Source organism: Rhinolophus sinicus, linkage group LG02, assembly GCF_036562045.2.
Source record: "Rhinolophus sinicus isolate RSC01 linkage group LG02, ASM3656204v1, whole genome shotgun sequence".
NCBI lineage: Eukaryota > Metazoa > Chordata > Mammalia > Chiroptera > Rhinolophidae > Rhinolophus > Rhinolophus sinicus.
Genome location: NC_133752.1, coordinates 44,764,912 through 44,790,520, shown reverse-complemented (window position 1 = coordinate 44,790,520; position 25,609 = coordinate 44,764,912). Strand labels below are relative to the sequence as shown.

The following is a 25,609-nucleotide window of genomic DNA, read 5'->3' as shown; positions in this document are numbered from 1 at the left end:
CTGAGATCTCTGGGCCTTTTTCAAACCCTTTATTTTCTATAAACCTTTATTATGAAGGCCAGAGAGTGGGAACACTTCAGAAAATGGTAGCTCTGTAATGGAACTGTGTGGTGAGGCTGACCACTAACTTTTTCACTCTCTTTAAACTCTCTTTTCCTTATAATGGGAGCTGTTGCAGTAAACCCTGCAGTGCCAGCAGCATGTTTAGAATATCTGGCAATTCTTCGAATTATATTGTACATGATACGGTTATGAATCTGGTAGCTAAGAATCCTAACTTTGTTTCAGTTTCACTAGTCAGTTAAAAATGCTGAAACTTGGCTCCAAGTAGCAGAGAGTGAAACACTAGAGGGAACAAACACATGTTCAGGAAGTAATTGGAGTGCCCTTGATGAAGTACAACAAACACAGGATAGTTATGACTACTTTCTATTGCTGGCAGGACTTCAGAAATGAAGAAAGTCATATTTAATTGCAGGAGCTAATAGATTAGATAGCTTGAAGAACAATGGGCACGGTTAATACTGCTGAAGACAGATTTATTATCAATATCACTGCAAGTCTGAATCTTATGAAATGTACTATTGTAATATGCGACTAACAAATGAAGTGTTGTTGGGCAAACATCACGGGGCACACACTTTCTGCCATAAGGGCAGAGAGTTGTAGAGAGATGCTGTGAACCTCATAATAGATTTCTCCTATATCAATAAGCAGCTAGTTGCTGCTTCAAATGCAGCATAGATGTGCATTTGTGGCATCTCTAAGGGTGAGCGGCATACGGTTTGCTTAGGGGGCACTTTCCAAAGACCACAAGAGAGAAAACTGACACATACAATTTTAAAATTTTAGATAAAGATAGTGGAATTTAAATCCAAATTGAGCACAATTAATAATATCACAACAATAATGACTACGGCAGCAGCTTACGTATAGGCCTACTAGGTACTGTCGTGGATGCAAAAACAAACAAAAAACCTCAAAAACATAAGACATAGTCCCTCCCTCCTCCAGGAAGTCACAGTCAGGTTGGAGAGAGAAATACAAGCACATAAAAGGACGAAGTAACTCATGATGGAAGACAGACAGGAAATAATTGTAAAGTAATCAGAAGACATATTAATCTCAGCCTGTCAACAAAATAAGTAATCTTGGATAATTCACCTAACTCAATAACTATTTGTGAAATGAATAACCTTTTCAAAATCATGGGTTCTCCATCCAAGGTTACTTTCAGATATGAAATTCTCTTTACAGGGCTACCTAACATAAGTGTGATACAGACAAAAATGTTATACGTGGAGTTATCATAATTTTTCTAGCATTACTGAGGTATAATTGAAATACAAACTGTATATATTTAAGGTATAAAATGTGATTTGATGTATGTATACATGTGACACAATTACCACAATCAGGTAAATTAACACATCTATCACCTCACATAATTATGATTTTTTTGGTGAGAACATAAAGATCTACTCTTAACAAATTTTAAGTATAAGAGACAGTATTGTTAACTACAGTCATCATGCTGTACATTAGATCCCCAGAACTTATTTCATCTTATTACTGAAAATTTGTACCCTTTGGCCAACATCGCCCTATTTCTCCTGCTCCACAGACCCTGGCAACTAGTGTTTTACACTCAGCTTTTATGAGTTCAACATTTTTAGAATCTAACATATGTGATCTCACATATAAGTGAGATCATATGGCATTTATCTTTCTATATCGGACTTTATTACTCTGAACATAATGTCCATCAGGTTCATCCATGTTGTTGCAAGTTGCAGGATTTCCCTCTCATGTATTTGTATGTGTGTGCATATATATTATGGTGCACACTATATATATAACACATATACAAGAAACACATACATATGTACATACACAGTATACGCCCACCATGGAATTTTATACTATATTTTCTTTATCCATTGACCTATTGACAGGCACTTAGACTGTTCCATATATTGGCTATTACAAATAATGCCGCAGGGAACATGGAGGTGTAGATATAACTTTGAGATACTGATTTCATTTCCTTTAGCTATATGCCCACAAGTGGCAATGCTAGATTATATGGTAGTTCTATTTTTAATTTTCTGAGGAACCTCCATACTGATTTCCATAATGGCTGCACCAATTTACATTCCCACCAACAGTGTGTGAGCGTTCCCTTTTCTCCACATCCTCACCAACACTTATCTCCTCTTTTTCATAATAGCCATATGAACAGGTGTGAGGTGATACCTCATTGTGGTTTTAATTGCATTTCCCTGATGCATACTGATGTTGAACCTGTTTTCATGTACCTGGTGGCTATTCCTATGTCTTCTTTAAAAAAATGTCTATTCAAGTCCTTTTCCCAATTTTTAATAGGGTTGTTTTTTGGTTATTGAGTTCCTTATGTATTTTGTATACATATTAACCCCTTATCAGGTATATGGATTGCAAATATTTTCTTCCATTCTGTAGACTGCCTTTTCATTTTGTTGATGGTTTCCTTTGCTGTACAGAATCTTGTAGTCCCACTTGTTGAATTTTGTTTTTGTTGTCTGTGCTTTTAGTGTCATATATAAAAAAAAATCATTGCCAAGACCAATGTCAAGAAACTTCTCCCCAATATTTTCTTCTAGGAGTTTCAGGTCCTATATTTACGCCTTTAATCCACTTTGAGCTATTTTTTTTAGTATGGTTTAAGATAGAGGTCCAATTTTATTCTTTTGCTTGTGGATATCCAGTTTTCCTACTTATTGGAGAGATTTTTTTCCCTACTGTATGTTCTTGGTGTCCTTGTCAAAGATTAGTTGACTGTATATGTGTGGGTTTATTTCTGGGCTCTCTATTCTGTTCCATTGATATGTGTCTGTTTTTATGCCAACAGTACACTGTTTTGATTACCAGTATAGGTTTGTAATATAGTTTGGAAATAGGAACTGTGATGCCTCTAGTTTTGTTCTTCTAAGATTGCTGTGGCTATTTGGGGTCTTTTGCGGTCCATAGGAATTTCAGGATTGTTTTCTTCTATGTCTGTGAAAAATGCCACTGAAATTTTGATAGGAATTGTTGAATCTGTATATCTCTTTGAGTAGTATAGATATTTTAACAATATTAATTCTTCCAATCCATGAACACAGGATATCTTCCCATTTAGTTGTGTCTTCATGGTAATTGTTTTCTGTTTTGCTGTTGTTTGTTTCTCTCTTTCTTTGTCTTCCTTTGTGATTTTTTTTTTTTTTGTAGTGGCATATACTTTGATTCCTTTCTCTTTATCTTTTGTATATCTATTAGAAGTTTTTTTCTTTGTAGTTGCCGTAAGGCTTACATAAAACACCTTATAGTTATAACAGCCTATTTTGAGCTAACAACTTTAATTGCACACAAAAACTTTACTATTTTACTTCTCCTTTGCCCTGACATTTTATGTTATTGATGCTACACGTCACATTTTTATATTGTGTCCATTAACAAATTATTGTAGCTATAGTTATTTATTAATACTTGTGTTTCATTTTTACACTAGGGTTAATTTACATATCACATTACAGTCTTACAGACAGCTTTCAGCAGGTCTTCTTCTCTTTGGTCCCTGGGCTGATGGAATTGCCTCTGGGATGTCAGTCAAGTGGGGCTGAAGCCAGGTCATGTGGCGGCTGCTGGGTCTGTGGCTGGAGGACCTGTTACCAGCGGCTTAGATCGGCATGGATCCTGCCTGGTCCCACGGAAGGTGGGGCTGCCTCCAGGACCTTGGTCAGTAGGCTTGGTGCTGGACAATATTCTGCTTCAGGGACCAAAGATAGTAGGCATGCTACCAGGTGTGTGAATGGATGTGGCTCCTGCCAAATCCAGGGGAGGGTTCCGCCAGGCCTCTGGGTGGGCAGGACTGGTATCTGACGGTGGCTGCGACGGGCCAGAACAGAGTCACAGGGCTGCTTCAGAGTCCACAGCTGGGACAGAGGTCTGCGGCCCTGCCTCTGGGGGTATAAATTGGTGTGCCTCCTGCCAGGTCCTTGGGTGGGTAGGACTACCCCTGGACTACGACTGAGTGGGGTTGGAGCTAGGTCCAGGGCAACTCCAAGGATCCAGTCAAACCAAGGTCAGTGAGCCTGCCTCTGGGGGCTCAAAAGAGCATGTCTGCTGTCAGGTCCCTGGGCAGGCAGTAATACTCCTGGAGCACAGCTGGGAGGGGCTGGTCTTAGTCACAACACTGCTTCAAGATCCTGTAAGACTGAAGTTGGTGGGCCTGCTTCTGGGGACATGGAGGGAAACGATTCTTTCCAGACTAAGGCTGTGAGGGGCCAGAGTCAGGTTATGATCCCCTTCAGGGTCCACAGCTGGGACTGACGTCAATGGTCCCAAGGCATGGGTGGGCATGGCTCCTCCCCGGTCCTTTGGAGGATGCTGCTGCTGGCAGCACTGAGGCCAAACAGGGCTGTAGATGAGTCCACAGGGTGAGGGGCTGTTTCCAGGTCTGTAGCCATGATTATGGAACCACGGTGTGTGAACCTGCCAACAAGTGTGGACATGCCTTCTCAAAACGGCCCTCCTCAGTCTGCGGCTCTCCCGGGATGTTGCAACCTCTTCCCTGGATCCCAAAGCTCCCACAAAGGCATCTTTGTCCATGGATGGCTGCCAGGTTATTGTTGCTGTGAGCGGATTCGAGCGGGGGACCTCCTATTTTGTCATCTTGCTTTATAATTTTTTACAGCAAATATCAAGACAAAATCTGACAAATGATCTAATTTTGAAGACAATTTTAAAATCCAAAATAGTCCTGGAAAGTGTTATATGGTGGTTGTAGGTATGAGAAAAAGGCAGGCATAGAGTTGAAGGAAAAGTAGATGGAAAAACAGGTAGGGGACAGAACAAGACGTGTCTTGTAGGCTGGACACATGTGAGCCCCTAAATAGTTCTGAGCAGAAGGACGATCTGTTGATACTTTTGTGTCTCTGGAAGTAGTGACTACGGGAGTAATGAGGCGAAATAAAGACAGTGAGTTTGTCAAAGAGCATTGTGAATTGGCTGGCTGTGGCTAGGTGATGGGGTGGGGGCAATGGAAGAGTGTGAGGTCTCGGAGGGACGAGGCTGACAAGTCTGCTAGTCAGAGTGCCGTATGACTATGGCTCAGAAGAGTATTTTGGATGGGAGATACAGATCCAAAAGTCATCGTATATAATTAAGAGTTAAAGGCAGAGACATAGGACCAACTTGTGCGAAGAAAATGAACCCAGTAGGTTAGTGGAGTGCAGAAAATGTAGCAATTATCTAACCACAAGGTGCTGGAGGCCTAAATTAGAGTTGAGATCATGGAGAGGGGTAGGGAGATGGGGAAAGGGATGCTGGAGATACTGAAAAGGAAATACTGACAAGATTCGGTGACTGATTATATAAAAGGGTTGAGTCTAGTGGTTGAGAGAATGAATCACAAAGCCAAGCTGGGAGGGAACGATGAGAAAATGAGCTGTGTTTGGGCACAGTGACTTTACTGTAAAGGCTGAAATGGAGATGGCTGGCAGGCACTGGAAGCTTAGAACCGAGGGCAGGTCCAAGACAGTGACTTGAAAAATCATCATTCTGAGATGAGATTAGCTGTGGCAGGGATGTAGACAGAGGGGGAGCCAGTGGCTGAGGAAAGAGGCTTGGAGATTGCTGAATTTAGAGGCAGGAAGAAAGAGGAAGGAACATCAGAGTAGCAGGAAACAATACAAGGAATGGGAAATTTTCAAGAATATGAGAAGTACCACAATACATTCAGGATGATGAAAATTGTTTTTTTAAAAAGTGAAAAAGTATGCAATGTGAGAAACGTGAGAAAGATTTGTTTTTAATGCAACATTGAAAAGTGATTTATTACAGATTCCTTCATTTATCTATCAAATTAAGAACACTTCTGCTTCATAAGCAAAGATATTTTAACTCTATTCTTCATCGTATTTTTTTTTTGTGTGTAAATAATTGTCACAGTTGTAGCTATTTATACATTCCCGTTACAGACAATGAAAGCATTTTAATCAGACTTAACTGCTTTATCTCTCTATGTAGGCACCAAGTACAAAACTTTCATTGTCGGTATGTCTGTAGGATACTCACCTATAGGAAAGGAGACCATGAACTTCTGTTGACACGGAAGCACACTGGGTAACTTTTCTTATGAACAATGGACCTATGACTTTTTCTGTGACACTCCCAATATGCTGAAGCTTTTTCTTTCTGTTCCTGTGTCTCCCTGAAATACTGATCACTTCAATAACTTTTGATTACAGCACAGTAAATCACAACCTGGAATCCTTCCAGAATGACCAAACAAAAAGCTTTCACCCTTCTACTCCCTCCTATGAATCACCTTTCTCAAGAACCTTTATTCCTGCTACCATGTTCTGTTATAGTCAATGAAAAGACGAAGGAACAAAGTATCTTATAATGTAATAAACACAACTTTCTCTGTAGATCGCATTTACTTATAGCAATAGTTTGGTTTTTTTTTTAGCAATTTGCAATCAAGTGACTCTCTTGTTAAAGCATATCCATTACACCTTACCCCAACTTCTTTTTTTGTAATTGTATTTTTTTAAACAATGTTATTGAGCTATATTTTATATATCATAAAATCCGCCTTTTCAAATGTACAGTTCAAAGACTTTTAGTAATTTTACGAAGTGGTATAACTATCACCATAAATCAGTTTTAGAATATTTTCACTGTCCCAATAAGGTCCCTGAGGGTATTTACAGTTATAATCTCTGTCTCTCCCTGGCCCCCCACCTCCAGCCAATCACAACTCTATGTTTATGCAAATTTGCATTCTCTGGACAATTTATGTGAATGGAATCATACAATATGTAGTTTCTTGAGTCTTCACTCTGACTTTATAGAACAAAATGAGAGATTTCCTTTGGCCTTTAAGAAAATCACACATGTACGGAAATACATTAACTTTCAAATAAAACATTAACTTTTAAATAAATACTATTGAACACCTAAAAGACTAAAAATACTCATCCTGCTGTCTAAGTTCTAAAATTTAAAAAGTCTGAAATATTATAATATAGTGCTAGAAACATGAAAAAGTGATAATTTACCTATTTCACATATTGAAAAAGGAAATAAGATAGCCATCCCTGAAGTTTCAAGTTATTTTAATATCTCAACCTTTACATACAATACAGATCTTTACCTTTTATTTTTTTTAGGATGAATATGTTACTTTCCTTCAAGGATAATTTTTAAATGGCTTGTTTCTTAATATACTAGTTAACACTACAGTTTAATTTTTGTTATTTTTCTCCCCAGTATCTTTAAAAGGAAACAATATAAGAATATCATGTGTAGTGAGAGGAATTGGAATGTTCCAGCTTTGTTTATGGGATGCACCTGTCCAATAACCTCGTTATTTCTGCAAGTGCTTCTGACTCAGCAAACGTGTACACTATGTTTACACCATGGAAAAGGGCATGCATTTATTTACTCCTTTAAAGTAGAAATGACGTATTACAAATTATGCTGTTCACTCTATTGTGAATTTTAGTAATGCACACATCTTAATTACAAAGAAGAATTCGTAACAGTATTTTAGGAATTGCTGCTGTCATTTTTAGATGAGAAAGATGGATTAGCTAATGCTTTCATTGAATAACGTGGATGTGTCACTAAGCATTTCTGTCTTTGGTTTGGAATTCAGTATAAAATAGATCATTCCATTAAGCTCTACGAAAACAGGAGATATTTTATCCTTAAGCTTTCCTCATGAAGCCACTCTAATTGTGAGAGATTCTATGAAGATTAGAAAAATGACTGTTGTTTATATATATTTTCAATGACAATTTTAGACAATTATAGGACTACAGAAAAATGTCATTTGTCTAAATAAATAATGTTCCAAGCTACAAATCAGACAATGAACAATAAATGATACCTAGCTCTTCCTTGGACTCTCAAAACTTCACATTTTAAAATGTGTTACTCCTCTAAGCTCTTATTTTTACTGCCACTATCTGAAGAGCAGAAAAACAATGAATACCTGCTAACAATTCATATTTCTATCACAAATCAAGAAGAAATGGGACTATGTGTAAGAATTGAAAGTAAGACAAACAAAGATCTAAGTGAGTCAACCTGGGGAAATATACCGGACAAGGTCTAAACTCTAAAAATTCAAAGTTATCAAAAACACACCGTTAGCCAAAAATCACTTCTCAAGAGCCCTAGAAATCAACCTTTAACCTGTTGTTGAAAAATCGTAAGACACTTCATCATTCTGGAAATCTCAGCACTGAAGGTTGTTTCTTGGTTTTATCTTTGTTGTTAACTGATATGGTAACTGCTGAATACCAAAATGCTATGTATAAATGTGTTAAACAAATTTTAACAAGTGCAAACAGAAGGATTTTATTTTTTCTTTTGTAAAGTAAACCAAACTTACAAGACCATAGATCAAATAGATTTTGCTGAATTGCTATTTTTTCTTTTTCAAAGAGAAACCAGAAAGAAAGAAAAGAAGGCAGGCAGGCAGGCAGGCAGGCAGGAAGGAAAGAAGGAAAGAAGAAAGACAAAAAGAAAGAAAGAAGAAATCAATACTAGGACAAGCCCAACTAAATGCTTCTTGATAATTCCTTAAAAAAGAGTTGATAATTCCTTAAAAAAGAGTTGATAACCCAAAGTAAATATTGTATTAGAGAACAGTGGCATAACAATACACTTAATACACATTGCCAACCTTTGTGTTTAAGACTGTTGAAACTAATGAATTGTTAAGGAGAAAAGTGGAAGGTTCTCTAAAGAAAAGATCTAGAGAAAAAAACACACACACTTAAAAAATATTTAAAATTTATAAACTACCCAATAACTTGTTCTGGAAAGTAACTGCAAATAAAAATAGCTTCACACGTTCCTTTTTGAAATGAAAATTGGCGTAATACCTATTCTGCTACTCAAAGATATATAAAGGATTTAAAACTTATTTTTAGTTAAATTTATTTTAACGTTCACTTGTCTTTGATAATTTGTCTCACAATCTATTAAGAGGTATAGAAACAGTAAAAATTTCTGAACAGATACTATAGGTTTTTGGCTAGAAACAAGAAGTTGAATGGGTTGAATGAGTATGCGATGGTGAGTAGCAAGGCTTGATGTGGATGATGTTCTAGCTAAACCTTTAGGTGCTGCCTGTGAAGGAGTCAGTTCTTCAAGGCTGCACTTTAAAAAACTGGGAAGCATGTAAGAAATTCATAAATACTAATATGGATTTAACTGGTAATATGCTGACCAGAGGAACAAAGAGTGGCTACAGCAATGTTCGCTGAGCCTTCTCTCTATAATCTCACTTGACTTGTAGCTCAGAAATACAAATTCATTATCTCCACAGGAAACTTGTTGCTTGTGACCTTTAGAAGCAGGAAACTTTGTTTTCTTTCCTTTTCTGACTGGCTGATTAAAAAGAATGATATAAACAACAAACATCTGAGTTTTTCTTTTCATTATTTCACTGAAGGCATTCTTGGCATAGTTCTTTACAAATTAATTTGGGAAGATAACATCGGCACTAGCTCTTACCAGCCAGCCACGTAACCCTGGTCTTTAAAGTAGAGAAGGAAAATTTTAAAAAGGCCCCATGTTTTGTATCTTTTGCCCTTATTCTTTCCTGAACTGTTCCTCACTGACCAAGGTTAGTTCCTCTACTAATCACCCCTTTCCCCCTCGGCGGGGAAGACTGCACTGCCAAGCCTGGAGCCCGGTGGGTCACAGAGGCGACAACAGGAAGACGCCCTCACAGCTGACCACAAGTTGCCTACCTGCCTTACGTCTCCGGGGGTCGCTACTTGGTCTCTGAATTCCCTCCTAGAGGTCCTTGTTCTTATTATCTCTTGGCTTATACCATCAGCTCTTTCTCTCCATGAACCCTACCTGTTCTACTTACAAACCTGCATAGATTTCATTCATTAAAAGATTATAACACCCCAAATGGAGCAAAACAAACGAATGAAGAACCCAACCCTTTCTGGACCAAGTCCACTCCTCGAAGCAGTATCCTGTCTCTCCCTTCCCTTCAAGGCACAAAGACTTGCCCACATCCCCTCATCCTCCGTGATGATGAGGCCTTCACAGAGGCGCTCAGTGTGCCCTGGATCGCCCCACAGCCTCTTGCTGCTCTCCCAGCACCTCGCCCTGTTCTCTTTAATCTCTCCTTCTGCATAGCGGCTGCAGTCTCTTTTATAAAACACAAGTCTGTTTATGTCATGTTCCTGCAGTCACTCCCCATCGTTTTCCAAACTCCTTCATATGGGGTATATAAGCTGACTTACCTAGTCTCTTAAACCACCTTTAGCCTGTCCAGGTGTTCTGAGTCCTCTGCTGAACTTGCTGCTCTCCTCTAAGTTGTCCTCACTGTCCTGCATGTCCTTGCACAAGTCGTTTTTTCTTCCAGGAGCACCCTTATCTCGACGTCCCTGCCCAGTAAGCTTCTATTTATCCTCCTCACCTTACTTCAAACGTCACCCTCCTTCCGAAACCTTCTCTGACCCTCATCTCCCCACGTGGTCGATGCCCTTCCTCTGTCCTTGCCCAGCATTTGAACGACACTCACGGCTCTATTTTTTTCTTAGTGTCCGGCTATTGCCTTCCTCACTAGAATGTAAGGGCCATACACACAGGGGCCTGTTGGCTTTGTTCACTATGTACCCCCCATCCTACAGCACTTCCTGGAACCAGAGGTTAAGTCTGAACACTTGTGCAGTGAAGGAAAGACTGAGTATAAAAATACTTCGCACTGGCATTCAAGGTCCTCGATGACCTGGCCTCACTCCACCTTCCTAGCCTTTTTTCCAACTAATTCCTCATGACACTTGTCTGCTATTTCCCAAATACTCACTGTGCCTCCTAACGGGGCCTGTCTACAAGAGCCTTGTCATCTTTTTCTTTCAATTTAAATTACCTTCATCTTTTAAATCCAGCTAAAACCCCATCTCTTCCATAAAGCAATCCAAAGTGGTAAGCTCTTTACTATATTTATACATTTAATGTCTTAAATACCTTTCAATTTGCTAGAGCTCTCTGTCTTATACTTGTAATGGCATTTTTTTAAAAATTTCAGAAATAGGTTTTAAGTTATAACAAAAAAATAAAAAAAAATTCTTAAAAGGAAAAATTCTTATGCTCTGGGTAAATAAGACTCAGACTTCATTTTATCTATTTTTTTTTAACAAAATGACATACCTTTTTCTTCAAGTATACCAAAGAAGTTTGCTTTCAGGTATAATGTGCAACATAATGGGTAAAAGGCAACATTCAAAATTTGTTAGTGAGAGTGGATTCTAGTAACAACTCTGATGTCCACTTTAATTGCAGATACTATTGAACATACTAAGAAACGGTATCCAAAAAGTAACTCTTCCAACTTTTGCCTGTGAGCATAGCATGGTCCAATTGATTAAACAATTTGTTCTAACCCAGAAAACGAAACAAATCAGGAACGCTTCTGTGATGAGAACTATTAGTCAGAAAATGCTCAAAACTTAGAGTGAATTTTAAATAGTATTACTGACCTGAATCCTATCGACCCCAGTGGTAGATACATACAAACATACCTACATATGTAGGCCTATACATGAGAGCAGCTAAGGCAATATGTAACATGCAAACAAAGGAAACAAGCCAACCTGGATACCAACTTGGCCCCACTGACGTCTTCTGCTGATTTCATGTCATCCCAACAGGGTTTTCTACGACTTAGCTGCACGCTGACCTGAGGAATGCCATCAGATAGCTCTGGTTGGGGTACCCTGTGCGCCTGAATAGAGCCCTCACTCCTGGACTTTGGGATCTAGAAATAAAATTCAAAAGAGAGAAACAACTTTTAGAAGATCAAATTCCAATTTATTAATAATCTAATGTATTACACCAAAAACATCAACTTAGGTATGGAATTAAAAATGCATATAAAAATTCTTGCACAGTGAAGGGGAGACACTGACATTTTCAAGGGGAACTTTCAAACCATATATGGCCCATACCCCTCTCCTGGATTCTCAAACAAATCTTCCTCAAGCCTAATGCTCCTTATAATAATCATTCTATGTAATGAGAGATTATGAGAGTATATCAGACTACAACCTGGAGTGAAAGAAAGACAAAATAGAGGCAGAAAAATACAAGGCTGAGAACCACTGAAATAAAGAATGCCGATGTCAGAAAGGTGTAGAAATATTTAGTACCAACAAGCAAAATACATAACAATTTGCTAATAGTTTCTATTGTAATCCTCTTTGCAGAGCAAGAGATGGTCTAATAAATTTTTAATTAAGGAAATAGGAAAAACACAACACTTTTAGTTATCTTATATCTTTGAAAGCATGGACAACACATGCGCCAAATAAATACCAGGTATACTGACGTGTCATATCTGAAGTTATGCACTCCTTCCAACTCCAGAAATAACCCCTCATGCTCTCTTATTTTAGACCATAAAGAATGTGAATACATCCAATATTCTTTTCCTAAGAATGTGTAAAAATCATATTAGAATTGCAGGAAAAATTCAAATCCTTGGATCAACTGTATTTGTTACACTGGAAGCATTTTCACATCTCTAAGATTTCTCTCATGTTTGTCCTCCTACCTGGAATGTCACCTGTTGATCACTGGCCATTCACCAACTGCCTAAGACCAAACCAAATCCTAACTTCTTCTGAGGTTGAGATGAGAACCCACTGCCCATAGAGCTTCTCTAACTAACTTCAGGTCTTGACCTTTCCCAATTCTGAATTCCTGTACCACACCACCACACAATCTACACTTGATTACATGTCCTCTGGTACTGTGTTTCCCCGAAAATAAGACCTAGCCAGACAATCAGCTCTAATGTGTCTTTTGGAGCAAAAATTAATATAAGACCCAGTCTTATATAAGACCCGGTAATTTATATTATATTATATTATATTATATTATATTATATTATATTATATTATAAATTATTCTATACTACACAATACAAAATTATATTATATTATAATTATATTATATTAGACTATAGACCTGGTCTTATATTATTGTAAAATAAGACTGGGTCTTACATTAATTTTTGCTTCAAAAGATGAATTAGAGCTCATTGTCCAGCTAGGTCTTATTTCCGGGGAAACACAGTTTATTAATCTTAGTTCATAATTCTGTTGTCTCATGTTTCTAGGTTATATGGCCTCAACCAGATCTCTCCTCTTCCTATTTTGTCCCTTCCACTCCTTCCCTCTCTTCCTCTTCTTTATGTTATTATTTTTAACATTTTTAGCAATGTTTTGAACCTATTAATCAATACTAATTGTCAGACAACACACGTTTCAGTTATAAGATATTCCCAAGACACTGCCTGACAAAGAGGCTAGGATATACACAATTTTAAAAGGTTATATGTGGATAATTATGTATGTAAAATATAATAAATTCATATCTCTAGGATTACATAAGTATATGAAAATAATTCAGCAAAGAGTTACATTTAGCACAAAGCAAAATACGCACTCAATAAAAGCTAGCGTGCATTAATATTGTTGTTATATAACATCTGCCCAAATCTGATGGCTACCAATTAATACTATGTTTTGCTGTGTATAATGCGCATCCACATTTTTGGCACAAACTTTCAGGAAAAAAAAATTTTTCATTTCAATTTTTTAATTCAATGTTTTATTTGTTTACATTTAGGTACTTGCTTTTGTATTATAAAGGAATTTTAGCATTTATTTTTTTAACAATAAGTACAAGAAATTTTATGTAAAAATAATTACAAAACACAAGAACAGATACAAGGTACAAGAAATTTTATGTCCAAATTTATGATATTTACCCATCATAGAAGGCCAAGAACTCTTCGAAGTTATAAGTTCATAGTAAGTTCAATAAAACTGATTATTGTATTCCAGGGTATTGTTTTGCATATGGATAGCATTATTGATTTCTAGAGTTACACTTTTAACTCATAAGCATAAATAAAAGAATTAAAAACATTTATATAGTTACGGAATTAGTACTACCCATGTATAATGCGCACCCTTATTTTTCCCTCACAAATGTGGGCAAAAAAAGTGTGCATTACACACGGCAAAATACAGTAGTTCTGTTGTATTTTTCTATAGGGCAAATTATAAACTTATAAAAACCAAGGAAAGGAAAAAAAAATTAATTATGAGCTAAGATATTCACAGATTTTTGCCAAGATTACTTCTAAAATAAATATTCAGATAAACAATGAGAACGTGAAAAGTACAAATATATGCTATTATATATTTCATAAAAGGGCTCCTTTTGCATGTGATTCTTTTTCATGGGAGTAGATATGAAAATTAATTAAAACACTGAAAAAGCAGTAAGATTTCAAACTAGTTTGCTAAAGAATCTGACATCTAACTTAATTCTCTCTCAATATTAAAACAAATGCAAGAGCAGTTGTTTGGCAACATTTCATAGTTTAAAATCAGGACATGACATTTTTAAATTCAGTGAAAAGTTTTGGGTTCTAAATTCATAAAGGAGAACTATTCTGAGGTAAAAAAAGTAATATGCAGCTTATTCTGTTTTGTCGGTTTACATAAAAATAGATTACACAATGCAAATCACTTAGAACTCAAACACCAGTAACTACATCAATCTAAGTGTATTTCTGTGATAAAATTAATTTCCATAGAAATAACATACATGTGATTGTCATTAACCATAAACTTTACAATATAAACTCATTATTAATATACATCAAATTTTTATGACGTTTGTTGGAACAAAAGTAGCTCAGTAACTCTGAGACTACTAGAAGTGTGGAATATATACACATATTTTTTAAGGAATGCATTTTTAGGTGATTAATGAAATATTCTTGAAGATGTACCTTGATGACTATACATTTTCGCTACAGAAATAATGACTATAGGAAAAATGGAGTAATCAAATTTTAAAACCTGTTGTTTCACAGATGTGTTACCTTACACTGCATATGATCATCTTGTTAATACTAATTATTAATAACACATAGTACAAATGTGTTAACTTTGAGACAAAGGAAGAGATCACTTTCTTGATGTTAGCTGGAATTGAGCATTTGAGGAACACATGATTTGAGCCTTGGCCTTATAAAATTGGTAGACTGTATAATTTCCTTTGTATGCTTCTGGGTGTCCATTTCACAGTGTATATAGTTTAGGGGAGGACTTTGAGGTAGCACTTGAGGCCCCTTCCATCAATGAACTCTCTGAAGAGGAGTATGACCCCAGTCAGTCAAGTCCAAGGTTACAGGGAACATGTTATTACAGTGCGGCTTTAAAGCAGTGGTTCTGATCTGGAGACAGCTTTGGAGACATTTGTGGTTATCATGACGGGGGTGAGGGTGATTGCTATTGGAATCTAGTGGGTAGAAGCCAGGGATGTGACTAAATATCCCACAATACATAGGACAGCCTGCCATGAAAAAGAATTATTTGGCCCAAAATGTCAGTAGAGCTGAAGTTGAAAAACCCTGTTTTAGAGAGAATGGTAAGGAGTAACCCTGTATGGAGGCAACTCCTCTCTTTATATACTTTTATTCTAGTTCTATCCTTCCTTTTTGCCACTGGCATGTTAAAACGTAATGGACCCAGATCAGCTATGAGTTTAGCAGTAATGGGCCAAGGAGGGCATGTAGGCCTGCCTTGTCTAGGCAAGACTCACTAGTGACCTCATGAGGTTCAGTCAAGCTCTGTGGGGCAGGGACTCCTAGTAGGGCCAGAAAGCCTTACTGTAATAACTGGAGCGGATGTGTCTAGAAAGACCCATCTGCAGCCTTCTCATAATGTGTGGCTGCAGTAGGAAATTGGCCACGGGTTTGGGATGCTGACTGGGGTAGCCAGATTTCTCTTTCTGTTGGAGCTATATGCTAGTTCAAACCACACTCTGCTTCTTTATTTTAGTGCTTTCTTCATGATAACTTTTGTACTTGAGGGTAAAAACTATAAAAGGCCCTACACTATGTATGAAAAACATTTTGCTAAGAAGAATTCTGACACTGGCTATTTGAGATAAGGATCTAGGCACATGCTATGTGATTTATGTGCACAACTGAAATACTAAGAATTCCAGGAATCTTAAAAAGTGTACATTCCGTGCATGTATTTACAGGTATGAAATAGTCTAATTGAAAGTAATTTGAGTGACTTCAGTATTTGAGATGTTGTGGGAATAGAAACAAATGAATAACTTTTGAGAATGTAAAATTAGGAAACATTCTTCATGTTGTTGTTACTTTTATAAATAATCATTCAGTGAGCATTTACTTTGTGCTGGGCAAGAGATTTACATAAATTAATTCTCACCACATTTAATTCTCACAGAGGCAGGGGCTATTATTAGTACCATTTCATAGATGAGGAAACTGAGGCATAAAGAGTTTGAGTGATTTGTCCCAGTGAGTAAGTGGCAGAGTTACAGTTACATCCCAGATAATCAGGCCTTATTACCTGTGCTTACCAAATATCTATATTTGGTTACATGTTAAACATTAGAATTGCAAGAAGAAAAGGTATTTTTGGATGAAAGTCACATTACATCCCAATAATGCAACCCACGTTTTTCTCTTTTTTTTTTTTTGGCATTAATAGTTAAAACTTTTCTTAAGTTGATCTCTCGGGCACTCTCTGAACCATTCTAGCAATATAATCGTAGGGAAAAAATCAGATATGAGGACAAAACTATACGGAATATGTGTTCATTATATTTTTATTTGCAATAGGCAAAAAAATGCAAGCATTCTAAACAGCCAAATTACTATAATAGGTAATTTCGGCATATCAATATGATGAAAGATTATTCAGCCATTAAAATGTCTATGGAGCTTTTAATGAGACTATGAAATCATTTTGCTCTGATATATAATACTGTGTGAGCTCAGTTAGCAAATAGAAATGCATAGAGATAGTCATGTTCCTTCAATAAAACTCAGATCTTCACCACACTTAAAACATACATGAATAAATTTCATAGGCCAAAAACCAAATTCTGTTTTAGTCAACACTACAAATATCTTAAGATGGTCTCATCTTTAAAGATTGAACAAGGAATCCAGCACCTGAAAAACATGTCTGTGATACCAGGCTCTGATTTCCTCTGACACCTGGATGTGACTAAAAAAAGACGAAAAATAATGTGTCTTGACTTAATATAAATCTGTCATAGCCATATAAACCTGTCACTGTGAAGGTACAACAGTAAGCCATAGGTACAGGCACCCTGTCCCATGGGCCAGTGTACGAGGAGCTGTCTGCCCTGCATGACTGGAACAAAGGACTGACAGGTGAATCAGAGCAGGAGGGACTGAGTTTGCTGGACGGGGACTCATGTCTCCGAAATCCGCGGCTCCCTTTCCTTTGTGTAGTGAAAGTGGGTTTCCTGCTTATTATGTTTCTTCCCAGAAAAGTCACGTGTTTGTGAATCAGCTGTAGGAAAATTTATAAGAATAATTTAGTGTGCCATTATGAGATAGTATTAATAACAAATAATGTTTTAAAGCTTAAGCATAACAACGAATGTTTTGATCTTAGGAGTCACCCCAAGCACTGGTCAGTTGCTCTATTTGCATTTTGAAATTACAAAAACAGCAAAACTTATATTTGAGGCTGAAATAATGAAGAAAGATTGTGATAGAAGAAAGCAGAGCAGTTAATTTTTAACATTTAAACTTTCTAAATAAAGTTCGTTAGGCCTCCTCATATCCATGACCTTTTCTCTCCTCCACTTGTCACATGTATGGAAGACGGCAAAGCCTCTTGCTTTCTTTGTGCTCATTAAACTCATAATCTTCATAAGAAAAAATGGTGAAATAACAACTACCAAAAAAGAGATGTTTAGTTCTGATTTCTTTTAAAAGAAGATAGGCACGTGTAGTTTTAAAAACTTAAAAAAAAACAAAAAAAAACCTCTAAATCAGAAAAAAACCTTTTGTTTTTGTTCAAAAATGTTTAATGTTTCTTTTAAAAAATGAGGCTTGTTTATTAAATGGCAGCAATTCTCCTGATAAACAATTTAATCAGCCTATTATGTGCCAGCTACAGTGCTAATTAATGTGCCAGGTTTTGGTTTTGTTTTCTGAGAAAGTTATTAATATGCTTTAGGGAATTTGGGGAATTAGTTTCTTGCACATACTTCTCTCCATCTTGTTTTTTTTGTAAAAATGGGTCAATGTTAAAGTAATAACTTACTAAAATCTCATCTTGATCTAAGTTTTAGAGTGAATCTACGTTAGCAAAAATCAGTTTAACTTAGAAAAATTACTCATGTGAAAATACAGGAATTTCATAATTTTTAAGAAGTTCCTCTTGAAATACAAGTGATCAGATCAATGACAGGTTCACAGTGTGGCCCACACAAGTAACAAGCTCTTAGCACTTGGTTTTTCTCAACTCTACTCTTCTCACTGCCTTTCTCCTCTACAAAAAGTGAGCGCCAACACAGCAGAAAGTTTTGTCTGTCTTGCGAATTGCTGTAGCCCTGCACCTAGCAAATAACAGGACCATTCAATATTAATATAATGAATGAATGAAGAAATGAATGACCAAGGAAACTAAATGATACCATCTACCTTCCTCCCAGAAACTCTGAAATGTTAATGGACTATCAATCGATACCATAAAAAACACTAATTCCATTATGTAAACATTATTCTTATTTTAGAACTTTCATTCATATTCGGTTTCAAAATTTGTAAATCAGTTTAAAAACTATCTGTGGTACAGAAACGGGAAGAATCTGAATTTGTTAGAGCACAGGAATTATTGACTTAAGACCAGAGGGCAGGAAATGACTATACTGGGAATATGTGGCTCCGTGTAGAGCCATCTGTCCTGGGACTCGGGTTCAAGGAAGGCTCACCTTTTAGAAGCTTCTCATAGATTAATCGATACACGGCAGTAAGGTGGAGCCTTTTACTAACATCCACACAATTCCATCTGTTATTTTACAGTCATGCATTCTAGTCCCTGACTTCAGGTCTTTTATTAGGAAAAAATTCAGGCAAAAAGTAACAGCGCAAACTGAGCAGTTTAGGAATTTAGATACAAGACTTTCACAAATTTTCAATTAGTAATAGAAACATTTCCTTGAAAAGTTTGGTCCTTTATCTGTAATGACTATAGTGAATGATCAGTCAGTGGGATGTTTGGCATCCAATCCCAAATGCAATCCTTTGGTCTCAATTCTTGCTAATTTAAAGGACTGGGTTGTAAACAGGGTGACGGGGGCCTTAAAACAAGACGCTCTCTGAAAGTCTGTTCCGAAGGGATGCTACTGACAGTAGATGGAATGCCATGACAATGGGTGCTCAACCAGGGGTGCACATCAGGCCATCCTTTGAAGATTTAAAAAAGTACACTTGCCTAATTTCATCACTCCACTCTACTTGTCAGTCTCAGGGAATATATCTGAGATGACTCCTGGGCAGGTGAATTTTTTAAAGAATAATGTGTGCTGCTGATTCAACGTTTTAAAATTTGTTAAGAAGTAAATAATTTATCTGAGTTTTTTTAAAATAAGTGTTAAGGTAAATAATCAACTTAACATTAAATAACTGAATTGCTTAATTATACAAGTCATACAAGTTTCATGTTTATACAAAAAAAATTAGGTGGAAAATTAAGAAATCAGATGGTAATTTTATAACCACTCAGTTTTATAGTTGAAGAGAGATCTGTTACAATCCTTTCAGAAATGAACTCCAGGGGCCCAGAGAACTGAAATGATTTGCTCAAGATTGTACAGATTTCCTCCAGGTTGCTCAAGGTTGTACAGGTGGGAAAATTGGCTGTTAAAACTCCATTTTCCGGATCAAAGTGGAGGTGAAAAGTGAAGTAATGAGCTGTAAAATCCAAGACACACTAAGTGATGAGCAGTAGAGCAGGGAGGCAGCACGCCTCCTGTGGAAAGCAGATGAAGGATTCTAGGTCTCGGGCAACCTCAGAGTCTCATTACCAGCCCTGGCCTGACATCCAGTCTTGTTTACTTGAGGGGAATGTATTTCTATCTTGGTTAAGTCAATGTTGTTGGAGATTTATTTATATGCAGGAAAACCTAACCCAAACTCATGCAAGATTTTGCTCCAATACTACTTTATCATTGAAGCCTTCTCGGACACTATATAATAAATGGCAAAATGCCCCCTTATGCACCATTCCACATTTGCTTGGCCATTCCCCATTTGCTTATTTATCTACATGGCACTTAGTACCATCTGACACACTGTATATTTACTTATGTTTATTTATTTGTTGTCTTTTCACCTAATGCAGATATAAGTTCCATGAGGGCAGGAAATTTGGTTTGTGCTACAAACATGGTGAGATGGAGGGAGGCCCAAGGAAGGCCACCTCCTTAAAAGGAAATCTAACACGTATTGGGCAACATGTAGTCACAGGATGCCACACAGCTTCCAGGGAAGTTCGGGCAAGTGGTCTGATAGCTGTGTATCGTGGACCCAGCCAGAAAAGTGAGGGAGACTAGATACTGGGAAGCCACCGCAGTCTTGACCACAGACCTAAAAGAAATAAAAGAGTGCCCCAGAAGGATGTCTGGGGAGGAGCATTCCAGACAGAGAGAAGAGAGGTGAGAAGGTCCTGAGAAGGACACATGACTCACATGTCTGAAGGCAGCAGGAGGCTGCTGCGGCTGGAACCAAATGAGTGAGCAGAACAGTGGCAGGAGATGAGCTCAGTGAAGTAGCAGAGGGCCTGGATCACATAGATCTCAGGCATTTTAGACTTTGGCTTCTACCCTGAGGGAGACAGAAAACTGTCGGAATATGTTGAGCAGAGAAGTAACATGTCTTTCATTTAAAAAAGATCTTTACTACTGCATTGAGAAAAGACTATGAAAGGGCCAGGATGAGGCTCATGGCTTCATTGTGGGAGACGGGAGAGGAGATCAGATACTGGACATATTCTGAAGGTAGAGTCAACAGGATTTGCTATGCATTGGACAGAACACGTGGGGCAGGTAGGAGTCAAGAACGACTCTAAAGTTTTTGGCCTGAGCACTGAAAGGATGGAACTGCCACCTGGGAGTTGGAAAAGACAGCAAGAGATACAGATTTTGGTGGGTAAATCAGGAGTTTATGGCTTTGGATATGCTAAGCTTGAGATGCACATAAGAGAAGAGTGGAGATGTCATATAGTCCATTGGATACTGGAGTTGGAGTTGAGAGGCTTGAAATAAAAACATAAATTTGGGAGTCATCTATAAGTAGATGGTATTTAAAAACCAAGTAATTAGAAGAGATCACCTAGGGAGTGAATCTAGATGGAGAAAGGAAGAGGACTAAACTGCTCCGCAGAGCACTCCGAAGTTAGAGGGAAGACTCAGAGAGATTGAGGAGTAGACAGTGACGTAGAGAGAAAACCAAGAAAGTGTCCTGAAAAGAGAGGGAAAAGGGTTTCAACCAGCAAGGAGTAAATAGAGTTACCGTATAAAACAGCAAGTCCAAAACATATGTCCACATAAAGCAATTTGAACGTCCACATGAAGGTTCACAGCAGTATTCTGCATTATAGCCGAAAAGTGGAAACAACCCAAATATCCATCAACTGACGCATGGATAAGCAAAATGTATATATCCACACAATGGAATATTATTCAGCTAAAAGGAATGAAGTATTGATACATGCTATAAAATAGATGAATCTTGGAAGTATTATGCTAAGTGAAAAAAGGCAGACACAAAAGGAAGCATATAAGAAATGTCCAGAACATACAAACCTACAGAGACAGAAAGTAAATCTAGTGGTTGCCAGGGACTGAGCAATGGAAGTAACAACAATGGGTATGGAGTTTATTTGGGGGAGATGAAATGTTCTAGAATTAGTGATAATGGCCGTACACCTTTGTAAATACTAAAAGTCACTGAATTGTAACTTTCAGAGTGAATTTTATGGTATCTGCATTATCTCAATAAAGCTGCTATAAAACAAAAGAGTGATCAAACGTGTCAAATGCTGCTAACAGGGTGAATAAGAAAAACTGAATTTCTTAATACTCAATTTGGCAACGTGATGACACTTGACAAAAACAGTTTCATTTTGTAGTGGGATTGATTAGAGTGAATGCCAGAGAACAGAGAAGAGGAAGTTAAAACAGCAAGTTTATCTAATTGTTTTGAGGAGTTTTGTTTTAAGGAATAGCAGGGGAAATGAGTGATTGCGAAAGGGGCTCGCTGTGTAGTCATGAGAGAGGTTTTTTTTGTTTTTGTTTTGTTTTTTAATAAGATGGGAAATATAGTATATTTCTATGTAATGGAAAGGATTCAGTAGACATGAAAAAGTGACGCCCCAGGAGAGGGAGCAGAGTTCCTGAGTGGGTCAGAGGACATGGGATCCAGTAGACAGTGAAGCTGCCGATCTAGGACAGGAACAAGCCCAGTACTTCTCCTGGGATTGGAAAGAAGGAGAGAACATGGCCTGGGGGCAGGCAGTGGACGTACGGGAGGGAGGGGACAGGTGGACGTTTTTCTCTTGAATGTTCTCAGTGGCACAGAAAGTAAGATCATCATCTGAGAGTGAAGGGTGAAAAGGGGGATAGTGGAAGTTAGGGACCAAGGAGAAGGTCTGAAACAGGTGTTTAAAACAGAGGAAGAGTGAAAGGATTGGGGAGAGCGGCAGGACTGCGAGCAACACGAGGCTGCGTTGCGGTATGTAGTCATGTATTTACAGTGAGACATCCCTTACAGCTGTAACGGCCGTGTGCAATGTCAGAGAGGCAGTAGATTGGGGGAGGGGAGCTATCACTGTGTGAGGGGTATAAATGATAAATGGCTAACTATTACATTGTTTTGTATACCTGAAACTAATAGGAAAAATAAAAAAAATTAAAAGACATAAATAAGTAAAAAGGGAAGTAGTTAAAGCTCTCAGAAACATGACCTGTTACAATTATAAATTATATCTAACATGCTATACGAAGTTCAATACTATTTTAAACATTACATGTAAACTAATAAACAGTATCATTTTGCCATTGAAATTTAAAAAAAATAAATAAATAAAATAAAAAAATAAAGTGTCTGAAGTTAGTAGAGGAGTCCAAATAATAAAGGTCAGGGTGGAAATGAAGCAGAGACTAAAAAGAATGGATCAATGAAACTAAGAGTTAGGGTGATTTTAACTTCTGGATTTATTCTATTTAAAAAAATTTCAAATCTACAGAAAAGTCGCAAGAATAGGACAATGAACAATCACACACATTTCACTTACAGTCACCAATTGTTGACATTTCATTAGATATACTTTCTAAGAGCTAGTTTTTAAAAAAAATATACAGAAAATAGACAAACTTTTAGCTCGACTCACAAAGAAAAAAGAGAGGACTTAAATAAAATTAGAAATGAAAGAGATGTTACAACTGATACCACAGAAATACAAAGAATCATAAGAGACTATGAGTAATTAATATATACTAACACATTGGACAACCAAGAAGAAATAGATAAATTCACAGAAACATACAACCTACCAAGACTGAATCATGAAGAAACAGTATATCTGAACAGACCAATATACTAGTAAGGAGATTAAATTAGTAATCAAAATCCTCCCAAGGAAAAAAAAAAAAGTCCCGACCTAGGTGGCTTCACTGGTGACTTCTACCAAACATTTAAAGAAATAATACCAATTCTTCTCAAACTCTTCCAAAAAATAGAAGATGTGAGAACAATTCCAAACTCATTTTTGGAGGCCAGAAAATCCTGATATCAAAACCAGACAAGGACACTACAAGAAAAAGAAAATTATAGGGCAACATCCCTGAAAAACATACATGCAAAAATTCTCAACAAAATATTACCAAGCTGAATTCAACCATACATTAAAATACATTCCCTTTTCTGAGCACTAATCAAAACATGAAAACGTCTTTTGATAATGTCATTCATGAGTTCTTAAAAATATTATTTTATTTTTCTAAGAGGTGAGGTGATTATGCACCCTAGATTTCTCTAAAAATGAGAGTTAACTCCCCAGGTAAAGATAAATATGTAAAGGATTCTATGCTGTATGATTCTTGTACTGTTCAGCAGTAGTTGGGGCTGCTTCCTCTGGAAAACTAGAAATCATTCTTCTATGACTGTGAAGAGTTACTACCACTATTTCTGGTCATCCATTTGCATTTACTGTTTGCATTTCTGTGATCAATCCATAAGCGAATGTACATTTCTTTGGGGGGAGCACCTCTCACATCAATAGCCGTGGAGGAATATTATATTTACAGCTCTGTCTGAAGGTGCTATTTTGGCGAGCAGGACCGCATATTTGATCTGCATGTATTTGTCTATGTGTGTTGTGAGCAGGACGGCCAAAACATGATTAAAGGGATAAAACAAATGCTATTTATAATCCAAGCTTTATTTAATGGAGTCCATACTATAAACAAAGAAAACTGATGAAATGTTTTGCCCTCCTTTTGCCAAACTCTGAAACTAATGAACCCTTGCCCACAAAGCCACCTGGAATTATAAGGCTCAGAATCAGTGAGGCCTCTTCCATTTTGGAGGAGGTCTGCCCCATTAGGGTGCTGCTTTATGTAACAAAGCTAGGAGGAGTTACCAGTTATTTGGCTTTAGTAAAATACACATTCTCAATGGATTAAAAACCATTTCCATTGTCCTAAACATAAGCGAATACTTTATTTTGCAACATATTTATAAGGAAGAAACTGGCTTTGAACTCTCTCTCTCCCTGTTGCCAGCTGCATAATTTTGGGAAAGCCCCTTAACATCTCTGTGGCTCAATAGCCTCAAGTGTGTAATTAAAAACCTACACTTCATAAGATTTGATGGAAATTAATTGAGATCATTCTTGTTTCACTAGGGCCTGGAACAGAGTAAGCACACGATAAATATTAGAAGAACTACTAATTTTGATAATAATTGATAAAAAGAACAAAGGACTTCAGGACTTGGAAAGACATGTCACTATTACCAAACTTACAATCTTATATAGCATTCTTCAAATTTGACAATGCACTTCAATAAGGATTCCTTGAACAATTAGGACATGCCCTGGCCTCTTTAATGATGCTGGCTATAGTTTTAAAGGAGCGGATGGTCTAGCTGGGAGACAGACACATAAACTACTGCCTCCAGTAAAGAGCACAACTGCAAGTATAGCTGACTGTTGGCTGCTTACTATATGGTAGACATAACATTTAAGCACTGCATATATATATTTTTTTCATTTTCAGTTAAGAACAACCTTATGAAATAGGTACTGTTATTTTCATTTTATAGATGGGAGAATAGAGATAAAGAGATACAGAAAAGTTGCCCAAGGTCACTCAGGTAGTAAGTGATGAGTTCAGGGTTGGAATTTCTGGCAATTCTACTCAGGAGCCAGCAACCTTAACTATTATGCCACCCTGCCTTTGATAGTTGTAAAAACATTCAATAACAACAGATATTGACTGAGCACTTACTACCTGTGAGGTACTAGGAATACAAGGGAGAATAAATCAGACCTGATTTCTGTACATTGGAGCTGGCAGTCTAGTGAGGAAGACAAATATTAATCATATAACTGCACGAATATATACAAATGAGCTGTGATAAATATTAGAAAAAATTGTG

At 37.2% G+C, this 25,609-nt stretch overlaps 1 protein-coding gene across 5 annotated transcripts in view; it reads right to left on the bottom strand.

Annotated features, from left to right (window-relative positions):
• Window positions 1–25,609, bottom strand: part of FAM13A (family with sequence similarity 13 member A) — a 284,430-nt gene that overhangs the window by 108,264 nt on the left and 150,557 nt on the right. For all 5 annotated transcript variants that reach the window (XM_019741111.2, XM_074323597.1, XM_019741109.2 and 2 more), the window contains one exon: window positions 11,658–11,821. In XM_019741111.2, the coding sequence (XP_019596670.2) occupies window positions 11,658–11,821 (164 nt within the window). The remainder of the gene's footprint in view (window positions 1–11,657; window positions 11,822–25,609) is intronic.